The 11,823-nt window shown below is 52.1% G+C and overlaps 1 protein-coding gene across 3 annotated transcripts in view; it reads right to left on the bottom strand.

Moving 5' to 3' along the window:
• Positions 1 to 2,898: 2,898 nt before the first annotated feature.
• ARIH2 (ariadne RBR E3 ubiquitin protein ligase 2) overlaps positions 2,899 to 11,823 on the bottom strand; it is a 36,790-nt gene continuing 27,865 nt past the window's right edge. For 2 of the 3 annotated variants that reach the window (XM_052646880.1, XM_052646887.1), the window contains 9 exons: positions 11,202 to 11,311; positions 9,750 to 9,867; positions 8,741 to 8,791; positions 8,629 to 8,650; positions 6,461 to 6,612; positions 5,484 to 5,627; positions 4,819 to 4,887; positions 3,626 to 3,709; positions 2,899 to 3,406 (listed from right to left, as the gene is read on the bottom strand). In XM_052646880.1, coding sequence (XP_052502840.1) covers positions 3,335 to 3,406; positions 3,626 to 3,709; positions 4,819 to 4,887; positions 5,484 to 5,627; positions 6,461 to 6,612; positions 8,629 to 8,650; positions 8,741 to 8,791; positions 9,750 to 9,867; positions 11,202 to 11,311 — 822 coding nt within the window. In that variant the 3' untranslated portion in view covers positions 2,899 to 3,334. Of the gene's footprint in view, positions 3,407 to 3,625; positions 3,766 to 4,818; positions 4,888 to 5,483; positions 5,628 to 6,460; positions 6,613 to 8,628; positions 8,651 to 8,740; positions 8,792 to 9,749; positions 9,868 to 11,201; positions 11,312 to 11,823 lie in introns of all 3 variants that reach the window. The other variant, XM_052646885.1, reaches the window with a different exon arrangement.

The following is an 11,823-nucleotide window of genomic DNA, read 5'->3' as shown; positions in this document are numbered from 1 at the left end:
GGGTCGCACGCGCCGCGCCGTCGCCAGGAGAGGGTGCCAGGGGACGCCGCGCCCGGGCTGCCCTCGAGATTTCCCGGCCCTGGACCCCGACCCACACTAAAGTGTCTCTTTCTTGAGGTGGGTTGTTGTCAGGCAGAGATGCACACTCCCCAGGGCAGAAGCCGCGCCCCCCACAATCGCAGATGCACAGGTACTGGCAACCGCAGTGGTAGTTTTCTCCTTTTTAAGACGCACTTCCCTCTTCCATTTTCTCGCTCCCGGAGTGGGGTGGCAACAAGGAGGCTGGGCCAAAATATGACTCAGTACTGCGGCGGGTTGGGGCGCCTTGGAGGCCGATTACTGCGCCAGTGATGGTGCGGGATGGCAACACTGACGCTCGCCAGTGCAGGCCAAGAGCGCCTTGACGGTCTGCTCTGCGGTAGGTGTGAACCTCCCAGGGAGGTCTGCAGGAGTCAGGTTTTAGGAACTGCCTGATGTGTGGGGTCCCATAGACTAGGGGACCCGGTCTGGAGCGGCCACAGAGGGCTTCCTGGAGGAACCCTTAGCACCGGTAGCAGTAACCTGCAGGAACGCAGCAGGTGCACAGGGAACGCTCCTTGCCTCACAGCTGCCACGTTCAGAAAGGGAGAAAGGGACTTTTCCATAAATGAGTCTTAAACGTCTTGGAAGCAAGTTAAACTCAGCTTATGCCCACATATGGAGGCGAGAGGACATACCAAAGCTTGGTCTTTTTTGGTCTGCTCCACACACCTCCCCCCACCCCCACCCCGGAGATATGCAGACAAGAGCAACATGATTCACACGGTCCCCACGGGTGGTTTCTCCTTACCCTGTTAAGGCTCCCCTCCCCTTCCAACTTCCTCTCAGAAAAGTAAAGTGTATGTTTTCTGGTCTTCTTAGTGAAGCAGGCCCACCTTCTCCTCTTAAAGATTCTATACCCAATGGCAGATTTCTTCAGTGTGCCATACATGGCTTCATCCACTCACTCAGTCAAGTCACCCTTAGGGACTATCTTATCAATCTCCTTAGGATACTAGAGAAACCACTGTCCTACAAAATAAGTTCTAGATGCCACACGCAATTTTATAATCAGAAACTTTATTTTGAGTAAACCACTCAACTTTGAGCAGATGACATTGCCTCAACTTTTTCTTTGAAGAAAACAAAGATATATGATAAATTTGTGAAAACACTGTGCCTTCCTTTGCAGGGCAGAAGTATTCTGCCTGAACTTTTCCATGCTCCTGATGATGTTAGCAAGAGACAGCCACTTGGGGCATGGAAGGAAGTTCTCCACAGGTCAAGGGCTGCAGGCTGCGGCCTGGGCACAGAACCTCTTGCAGCTCTGGAGGCTGGGGGTCACAGCTGGCTGCAAGTGCACGGTGTGGCAGTTACACAGTGCAAACAACGCACAGGGTGGGGCTGAAGGTGCAGAGCTGCAACTCAGGTCCTGCTGCTGCCACGGCGGTGACCCAAAGGACTCAGTGGAGAGGCGAACATTCCAGACACTAGGATCTTCCATGTGCCAACAGAGCAGTCATACCCCACCTCTAGGTGGACACTCTCCTCCTCCGTTTGGCTCAGCGCTGTCCAGTTCTGGGTTCGTCTGTTGTACTCACTTGTCCTCTCATTCCACCCCATGGTCCCTTCCTTGCAGGCGATGACAGGAAGAGGCAAAATATGACTGGGGAGAAAGGGGGCCTGCAGCCAACCATGGACCCCATGACCCAAGAGTTACAACTGTCCTCTGTCTTCCAAGAGTGATTCAGTTTGCAACTAACATGGTACCTGGGGGAATTACTGACAGGTGAAAATGTTGGAATATCAAAGAATTTCCAACACAATATTTATTCACAGATTTCCAAGCAACTCTTCCAGGAGGTCGAGGAGGCCCTGAACAAGAGCCGCAGGAACCCCAGGACTCACAGATGTAACTTCTGAAAGGCCCACAGGACCGGGTTCAGGACAAGTAGGATACCATGCAAACCGCTTGTTCCTTTGCACTGTGAAAAGACTGGCCTTTCCCCTGGCCAGCCTCCTGGTATAGGAGCGGGGACCACAAATTAGGAACCCCCCCTCAACCAGCCTCAGACTCCAGACCCTAGAGGTGTTGCCCTCCAACACCGGAAACCAGGCGAGGGGGAGCACACCCCACCCCCAGAGCAGGTCATGGAGACATATACTCCCGGTTAACACGAAAACAATTTGTGCAGACACAGCCCCTGAGCCAGGCAGACCAGAGCCCTAGGGAGGGCTCTGCTGAACTCTGACCTTGACATTCACCGGAGGAGAGCGCAGCTGGCCAGCATCAGGTATGGCTGTGCGTCAACCTGGTTGGGGTCCCTCCATGGAACACTGGCACAAAAGAAGGGGCCGAGGTAAAACAAGGCTTTGGGGGAATGATTCCCTTTGAAAGTGGAATCATCTCTCTTCAGGAAACAAAACTGTGCTGAAGTCGCATCCCCTGGGCTGGAGGACCACAGCTCACCTATGCGCTCTGCTGTGGGCTCTGGCCTAAGTGGCCAGACCCAGGTAAAGCTCACTTTCAAGATAAATAAGTCCATAGACACGCAGTGCCATTGGACATGATGATACCGGGGGCAAGATTCTGTTCTGTATTGTCTCCTAACTGCCAAGGTGAGGCAGTACCCTGATCACAGAAGGGTCTACAAGGACCAGGCAGGAGGCCGGGCGTGATTCTCTGCACACCACGGTGTTACACAGGCCAACCCCATTTTCCACCATCTGCCACCCATGCTCTTCCCTTGGGGCTCCAGCTGTGGCCAAAGGCGTGTGAATCTGGAAAGCAAGTACCACCCGGGGCCCATGTGCAGCAGACATCCTGAGGCAAGGGGGGCAGACAGCGTATGTTGCATTCTAAGTAAAATAGCTAGAGGGTAAAACACTCCAATGCCAGTTTATTTTTAAAAAGGGTTCTGTGTCATTCTATGGTTTGTTTGCCCCCCGGTTTTTTTTTTGTATAATTGTACAACCTTTGAAAATTACATAAGTTGTAATGATCTAATACTATTAATAGTCATTCAGAAAAACTTTCCTTCCCTCCCAGCAACTATCCAGAGGGAACTGACAGTCCTGAGAAGAGGCCAATTCAACAGAGCCTCGACCCTGGTGGAAACAAAAAGCGAAAAGAGGAGGGAAAAAAAAAAAAACAAACAACCAGAAATTGACTAAGAGGTGTGTGGCCAGTGTCTCTCAGGAGTGGGGTCCTGGCTGTTGCCTGGGGTCGTGAGAGGCAGGGAGCCTGCAGCATGCGGCACGGCAGCCGGAGACTTTGCAGCCACATCGTCCTCGCGCAGCACGCCCGAGTCCCAGCCTAGGTGTCGTGGAAGTCCTTCAGCAGCGTTCTCCTCCGCTGCTCTGCTATGTGCATCTGGTTCTCTAAGTCCTGCACCAGGGAAGCAAGACACGGGCTTGCATGGCCCAGCCCCAAGAGGACCGGCTAGTGGAAGCCGCCCCCGCCACGGGCTCCGAGGCGTCAAAAGCACGGCCCTCCCCACCCTTCTCAGCGGCAGCCTCTGGCCCCCAGGCCAGCTGCTGTGGGACCGATCACCACAGCAGCTCTCCCTTGCCTGCCAGAGGGTCCTAGAGAACAGCAGTCACTCACCCCTCTGTCATAGCTGTCCGCCCGCTCCACCTTCCACGACAGGTTTTCAATCTCAGCCTCCAGCTGAGCCTGCTGGTATTCAAACTGTATGGGTAGAGCAGGAGGGTCAAAAGGAGAGGGGACGGTAGCCAGGGCAGGGCCTGCAGACGGGAGGGGCAGAGGCAGCACCTCAGGCTCGCAGGAGCTCCAGACAGCCGAGTGCTGTCCTCAGAGGGCAGTGCTACTGCCTGTACCCAGAGCCAGAGGCCGATCCAATGCTGCCCACGGAGGACAGCCAGGGGGCCAGGCTGCACTCGCCCTGCACCCCCGGAGAAAGGGGAAGGACCGAAGCCACGGAGAATGCTCCCGACATGCGGAGAAATGGCTGCTGCCAAAACAAGTCAAAGTGGACATTCACTGACACTGTGCTCCCTGAATACTTCGTTTTTCTCAGCCTTTCTGAAAAGAGTCTTCAAAATTTTCAGATCGTTTGACTTAGCAGTATATGCCTCTTGCATGAAGAGGTTTCCCAATGTCTTATTTGTGATAGCGAAAAACAGAAAGAATAAACACCCCTAATGATGGTACGACCATATAATGGGACATCTATGCAACTATTTAAAAATGGCATTTTCCAGCCTGGTGAATAATGACAGCTGCAAAAACTGTTGTAACAAAAAATGTTATATATATAACCATGATTATAGAAACAGTACTAATTTTCAAAGGCTGGGAAATGCTAACAATGCTCATTTCTTTCTAGGGGGGATGATGGATGATGTAAATGTTTTCCTAATTTTTTCAACATCTGAACAATCAGTGTGAATCACCTTGTTAATTGGAGAGGAAATAACCCCTATCTAAGATGAAAATTACACAAAGATGCAAATGAACTCCACAGTATTTAGGAACACACATGCTGGGTATCCTCCCAAAACATAAGCACTGGTTCCCAAGTGGTCAGCCACCCTAAAAAATATAGCTGTTAATGGCTTCAGTACACCTGCCTTCCTATTACACAAAATGGCAGCACCTGAGATCTACTTTGGAACTGCCTAGTCGGGGCCTGGAGAGCACAGTTTTCCAGTGGCCAGTTTTGTTTTGATTTTGTCCTCCCAGCCACCAAGGGTCTGGTCCCTGCTCGCCTGCAAGGTGCGGGCAGAGAAGGCCCCTCTGAAGCTACGAGGGCAGAGCACCAGGACGGCTTCCCTTACCAGCTTCTTCCTGGGCCCGGACTCCATGTAGTAGGCGTACGGATACGTGTACTGCAGGGTGTATCGACACTGCAACAGAAGACAAGGGGTCTGTGTCTATGACACTTAACTCCGTGGACCTCACGCTGCTGGCACAGGTCTCACCCCACCATGCAAATCAGCCTGGCTCTACAGGTATGGGCCTGAAAGAGATGAGGCCAAGGCAAATAAAAGATGCACTGGGGGACAACATGGCAAAAACTGAAGCAGAAATGGTCACAGAACACCCATGGTTCCTCTCCACACTGGGATTCATTACCAGCAGCTGCCTCAATGGCTCTTCCCTCTTGAGTCAGACCTCAGAGTCCACACATCTATCTCAATACTTGTCCAAAGACAATCTCTTATTTTCCTCTGAGTGATGCATGGATGGGACAAAAGAAGAGAAGGGCTCTCGTTTTCCCTGTGGTTCTGTCCCCGCAGGCAGAGGCACCGGAATACTGAGTGCCCTGGACGTCTGGGGAGGGCAGGGTCCTCAGTGGGCACAGCCCAGGAAGATGTGGACCCATGAGCAGGCACATGCGGGGCTTCACAGGGGGTGAGCCCTGCCCCCGACAGTGCCTCCCACCCTCAGAGGTCTGGGTCTCACAGAGAACGAGTGATGGGAAGACTGAAGGGGGACAAACCTTGGCCAAGAGCTTGGCAGCGTTCTGGAGGTACTGCCAGTCGATCCAGGTCCCCAGGTTATTCATGACCCTCTCCTGGATCTTCTCGTGAATCCGCTGGTATGTCTGTGCCTCCAGCTGCAAGCTCTTGTTGTGGTTTTCCCACTGTGGGGTCAGAGGAGAGAGAAAGCTGCAGGTGTCCAGGAAAGTGCAGGGATTCAAAAGCTGTTCAGAATGGTCACAGCCTCGTCTAGCTGATGGGGGCTGTGTGTCCTCGGGAGCGCATGAGGGGGGCTTCCTCAGTCTACACTACCAACCCTGTCTAGAGCCGCTATCTGCCTGCCAGATCACTCTACCCGCTTAGAGCAACAGGACTCTAGCTCCAAGGACAAAGCAAAGCTAGGTACTCCCAGGTCTCTTGCGCTTAGAAACCAAAGGTCCCATGCTCTGTGGGATTCTGGGAAAAACTGCCCTCTGAATCTGACTATTAAGACAGCACTGGATTGGGGGGCATGGCAAGATGGGGGCTGGGGCTGAGAGATACAAACTACTGTGTGTAAAATAAATAAGCTACAAGGATATCCTGAACAGCACAGGGAATGTAACCAGTATTTTATAATGCCGATGAAGGGAGTATAACCCTTAAAAATTCTGAATCACCACATTGTACATCTGAAAGTTACAGAACATTGTAAGCCAGTTATACCTCAATTAAAGACAAACAACAAACATGGCACTGGATGGATAAAGACCGCCTGATGGTCCTTCCTTATCCTTCACAATTCAGCATCACACAAGGCTGGCCGGTCCTTCCCTGCTGGCTGTGCCCGGGGAGCCGAGAGCCGCACCTGCAGGCAGCACTCGGGCTGGCCGGCGCTCCACGCCCTGACTCTGGCGTGCACGCGCCGCTGCGGCCACCGGTTACTGGGAGTTTCGCCCAGCAGGGCCAAGTGGAAGAAGCCTACCCTCGAGAAGCAGGTGCAGGAGAGGACGCCTACCCTCTCAAAGTAGAACAAGTACTTCTTGAGGGCCTCCCTGGCCTGGGCTTGCTGGCTCTGGTTGACAATGTCGGGGTTCTCCTTGTACCGGCTGCACTCATAGTACTCGCTGCCGTGGGTCTTCCAATCTCCTAGACACATCCAGCAGAAGTCTGAAGGGATAGAGAACGCAGCACTGACCACACAACACAAGCCCGCCTTCCTCCACAGGCACAGGCAGAGCAGGAGCCAGACAGAGCCAGCTCCGGGGGATCACCTGACCGGAACTCTCCCCGGCCGCCTCTACAGAGGGCGTGGACACATCTCATGCCTGTCATGGCCCACAGTCCCAGCAGCCGGTCCTTGCCCATCTCAACGATAGCCTACAGATGGTCTCCATTTCAAGAACACACACGCTTAGTGCCTTTTTAATCTAACGCAGGCAGATGCTGACTGGACAAAGGCCACTGGTCTGCTGCGTCAGTGCCTCCTGAGTAGCAGAATGTGTCCAACTGAGGCCCACCTGGCCATTCAGAGAACACCTCTGCCCTCCTGTCGACCTCCCACTCTCAACACCTGTCCTAGGTGTTGTACATGAAACTGGGGATGAAGACGTTCCCCCCTTTTTCTTCTTTCTTAAAAAGCACATTTTTATGGGAATTCCCCAGTGGTCCACTGGTCAAGACTCATTGCTTTTACTGCCAGGGCCCAGGTTTAATCCCTGGTCGGCGAGCTAAGATCCTGCAAGCCAGTGTGACCAAAAAAAGAACACCAAAAAACAACCAAACAAAAAAAAAAGAGAAAAAGCACATTTTTATTAAACCCACTGCTACCCTATAGTTCATCCCCAGAATTATGACTCTGTTTCCACACTGAGGAAGCCAAGAGGGAAAAACAGAGATCCCCTATGGATGCCATAGATCTGAACAATTACTGTGCCTTAATGGACAGGGGCCAATTATGGTTGTGTGTTCTGACTCTGCCAGAGACCCAGACAGCAGTAAACACTGTTTCCCATGATTCACTGTCATAAGCTGGCTCACTGACTTCCCCACAGGGGCTTGTGTAAAACTTGGGGAAGCCAGAGCCAAAGCGAGAGACCCAGAGGCCGCTCACTTCTCCTCCCCTGGAAGGCTTCACGGGAAGAGTGCAATACAGCTTTCGCCTCAGTCAGCTAGCTTGTGGTTGCTACTGTCTTAAATACTGCTACACTGCTTAGGGTTGCCCATCCAGATGGTAAAATTATTCAGCAACGTGAGGTACGGTAGTTACCCCTGGGCAGTTAAGGATGAGGAGAGGACACACTGAGGACTCTTCCGTTCCAGGACTGTGGTGGGTGCTGGGTGTGCGCTCGGGCATTTCTCTTTGAACTGTACGCATGTCTGATGCACTGTTCTAAGTGGATCGTGCACGTCCCTCTTATTCAAACACATGGAGAAAAGACACGGTGGAATTTCACCGAGAAAACAACCCACTACTCTTGGCCTATCTTCATTCTACACTTCGGCGTCACCGTTTCTGTCTAAAACCTCGCCTTGACTACTCTGGTTTCAGTGTGATCCTGGGAGGACCCAGGGACAGCAGTGGCCAGGCTCTTACAAAGAGAAACTCTCAGGACCAGCTGGGTGGCATGTCAGCAGCTGTGGAAGAAGTCTGTCTGAACATATATTCTACCTGAAGGAGTTTTATTTCTTTACTTGATCTGGCAGGAAGGAAAGCAAAACCAACGGTTCTGTGGAACCTACACCAGCCAGATGAAGGAGGCCAGAAACCCTCTCTGAAAACTTTTATAAAACCTCAAAGGCAAACTAGGATTTGACTGCTTCCAGAACCATAGGCAGCCTGCTCTAAATGGTGTCCACCAGGCAGCACAGAAAAGCCCCATGCTACTTACCTGCCTCAGCAAAAATCAAAAGAACACACTAAAACTTTCTTCTTGGATGACTGAGGATTTGTGAGAGTGTAGGAGCCATCCCAAAGTTGGCAGCAGGATTATTTAAGGGACCAAGAAATAATAAATCAGCAAATCCAGAGCTGCTCTACTCTGGTCCTCATGATTGTAAGTGATGGAAGCCACCCTGTTTGATCACTGAATCATAAAAGCAGTGGGGAAAAAAAAAGGCAGTGGAGACCCGTGCACGAGAAACAGACTGTGCCGCTGGGCCTGGTGCAGCGAGCTTGGGACTCACCGTGTTTACACTTGGAGCATTGCTGTCGGAGGGAAACAGAAGAGAACATGTTAAGGGCACTCTGACCAAAGGCTTCAGGCCACACAAGCAAAACGCACGGGCCTCTGCTCACCATGTGATTGCAGCCGCCGTTCTTCTCAATGCAGATGTTGCACTTGGGACACTGAGGAGACAGAAGGGCGCCGTTAGGCTCACGCACCATCAGGCCGGTTCTAAGACAAATTACACAAAGCTCCTGGCACCCGTGCCCAGCAGCTCATCGTGCGAGCACTTCTGGGGAGGAGCCTCTCACTTAAATGTGGCGGGTCGCTGAGGCTGGAACAGCAATTCAAGGAAATGAGGTCAGCAGGTTTGGCCCTGAAACACTCCAAGCTGAGCCCCGCTAAGTCTGCCACCATCTGTCCCTGCCAGGAGGCCGCTCGGATTAAGCTCAAGCTGAGTCAGTAAAAAACTGGCCAGCTTGGGAGGATCGCCAGCACAGCCTATGAGCTGCCACCCTGAACTGGGGCCTGCTCAGCCTGCCTGAACTTCGGCTTCCAGAAGAGGGCATGGAAATCAGCTCTAAAGCTCGCTTCCCATCTGAGACACCAGCGGCCCCAGACAGACTGGGGACCATTCTGACGCCAGGCGCTTCATGGCCATGAAGAGGACCTTACTTCATGACATCATGGTCACAGCTGCGCGGCAGGGTGCCTCGCTTCAGGGTGTGACTGGCACCGGCGAGGGCGAGGGCCCCGAGTGCTGAGTCATGCACAGCTCTAGGGGCTGCGGGCCATGCTTTCCCGTGGGATGTTTCCAGAATGAGAACTGGGCAGGCCTGGGCTTGCATTACAGTTTTGCTACTTATTTGATGTGGCTGTCAACCACCTCCTTCCCACAGCTGTTAACGCTGGGGAGGCATTCAGTAAAACCTAGTTTTTTTTGAATGCGTTTTCTTGAGGGTCAAACTTCTCCAAGCATTTCAGCATTTTATTAAAAGAAAGGAGCCTGGTGCACGCTAAGATCAACTGCTGCAAATTCTGCCGCGCCAGGGCAAGGGTCTGCCACCTCCATCACGAGCCCCGTGGCCGTGGGTGGCACTAGGGAGGGCAGACCCAGGACAGGTAAGATACAGTCCTTACGTCTTTAGTGTGGGCACTAATGTAGTTGGCTGTTTCAGAGTCGTCTGCACACTTCGTGAGCCATTTCCGGATTGTGGCGCAGTCTGTGGGGGCGTGATACATCTGACGACACTTGAAACTTAAAACCAGAAAAGATAACCGTTAGGTCAGATCCTGTGTTTTTCCTTTTCCTTCTGTCCAAGCCAACAGATCTGGAATTAGAGTTTTTCCAAGAGGTAAAAAGTCACCTCTCATGGCGTCTGAGACCTTGACTTACCCAGGATTATTCTGAACTCCTGGGGGGACTTCTCTCTATAAACCCAAATGAGACATTTGTTTTAAATATTTTAGGTGATGTCAATCCTTCCTAACAGGATATCAAATTCAGAACTCAGCTTTTCAAACGGCTCGGGGCGGGTATTCTGAGAAGAGGACTCAACTCCAACCCAAAGCAGGAATGAGATCCAGGCCTGGGAGCCCGGGCTTATCTGAGTCCGAGGCACCCACCGGATGCACACTGTCGGCACTCGTGCAGTCTGTGAGGGGCACGTTACCTCTGACACTGCCCGAAACTTAGGATCAGAAAAGAAAAACCCCAACACTCATCAGGCCAGGCTCCTGTGCTTTTAATTTCCCTTCTGTCCAAGCCAACGGTGACTTTCTGGATAAAAGCTCTCAGGCAGGTAGCCCACATATGTCCCAGGGAAAGAAGGCCCTAACATGGGACACAAAGGGTAGAGAGCAACCGCATTGGTGGTTCTTAATGTTCGGTGAGTCACCGACTTCCTCGACCATGCCTTGAAAGGCAGGCACATATGCACACGGACCCCATTTTCTCTCTACTTTCCCTGAAGCCCCACTGTGACTCTTCCAGCAAGGTGCAAATAGGGCACAGGTCTGGGCCTAAATGAAGGCTCTGCCATTATCTGCACCTTGCTTTCCTCCCCTATAAGAAAGGGGAACAGCAGTACCAATCACACTGTGACAATGAAGCGAAAGTGGTTAGGAGAGAGCGGCTCCGCTGGTAAGCCTTCAGTATGCTTCAGCTAGTTCCATCATGTTTACTGAACAGAGTAAACCTCAGATAGATGTAGACCATGTTGATGAATTGCAGTGTTATAAAATTAGCAGAATGGCCAACAGAGAGAAAGATTAAAGTACTGGTGGCTGGAGCTTTCACACATGGCAAGATGTGAATTATCTGTGCAGAGAGATCTACCTCCACACAGACACGCAGTCTCTGGGCCCTGAGTCTTAGTAGCATAAACCCCAGCACATTCTCCAAGAGTCTGTGTCTCCTTCTTGTTTCCAGACTGAGTATCATCAAACATCTGCCCACGTAGAACAGCGCTGCTCTTCTGGCCCAAAGGCCCAGCCTCTCCCAGCCCCGCCCTCACAAGAGCCACAGCAGTGATGCTCGAGAGGAGGAGAAGGCACCAGCCAGGGCTGCTCGGCATCCACACTCACTCTTACCAGAAGACCTCGTTGCACCGATTGCACTGTACTCGGCGAGCTCTGGGCTCCTGTACCCGGATAACCATGGGGCAGTCTGCACCAGGGCATAGCTGGAGCTGGTAGTGACTCTGTGAACACACCAAGGGGGGGAACAATGAGGACATCCCCTAGTTGGTGCCTCCAAATTAGACTTCCCTGAGTACTTAAACGCCTCCTGTTCTTCCATCAAGGGGCTACAGGAATTCATGATGGATGTCATGAAGACCAGACATTAAGCAGGTCCTGAAAATGTCCTTTGAATGTTTAGCTTAAACCAGGGAGCGACTCACCGGAATGACCTAAGCTTAGATGACAGAACGGAAAACAGAATAGTGTCTCTGAGATGAAAGTGCATAGGGACTAGGGCTGGAAAGGAACACGGCCCAGTCATTGTGCATGAGACCCTGAGGGGCTCAACAACCCTCAGGCATCTACCAAAGGTGGCAAACAGCACCCGGAACAAGGCCTTTTGTTTTTCCTGCAGCCTGTGCATGAGACGACCCAGACCATCAGTCAATCCAAAAAGCTTAGGAATAATAGGCAAAGATCAAAATTATGCTGCATGGAACCAGCAAGCCTGAACAGGTAGCCCAACAGAGGG

Source organism: Budorcas taxicolor, chromosome 1 (genome assembly GCF_023091745.1).
Source record: "Budorcas taxicolor isolate Tak-1 chromosome 1, Takin1.1, whole genome shotgun sequence".
Taxonomy (NCBI): domain Eukaryota; kingdom Metazoa; phylum Chordata; class Mammalia; order Artiodactyla; family Bovidae; genus Budorcas; species Budorcas taxicolor.
Note: the sequence above shows the minus strand (reverse complement) of the source record. Positions and strands in the feature narration are given on the sequence as shown.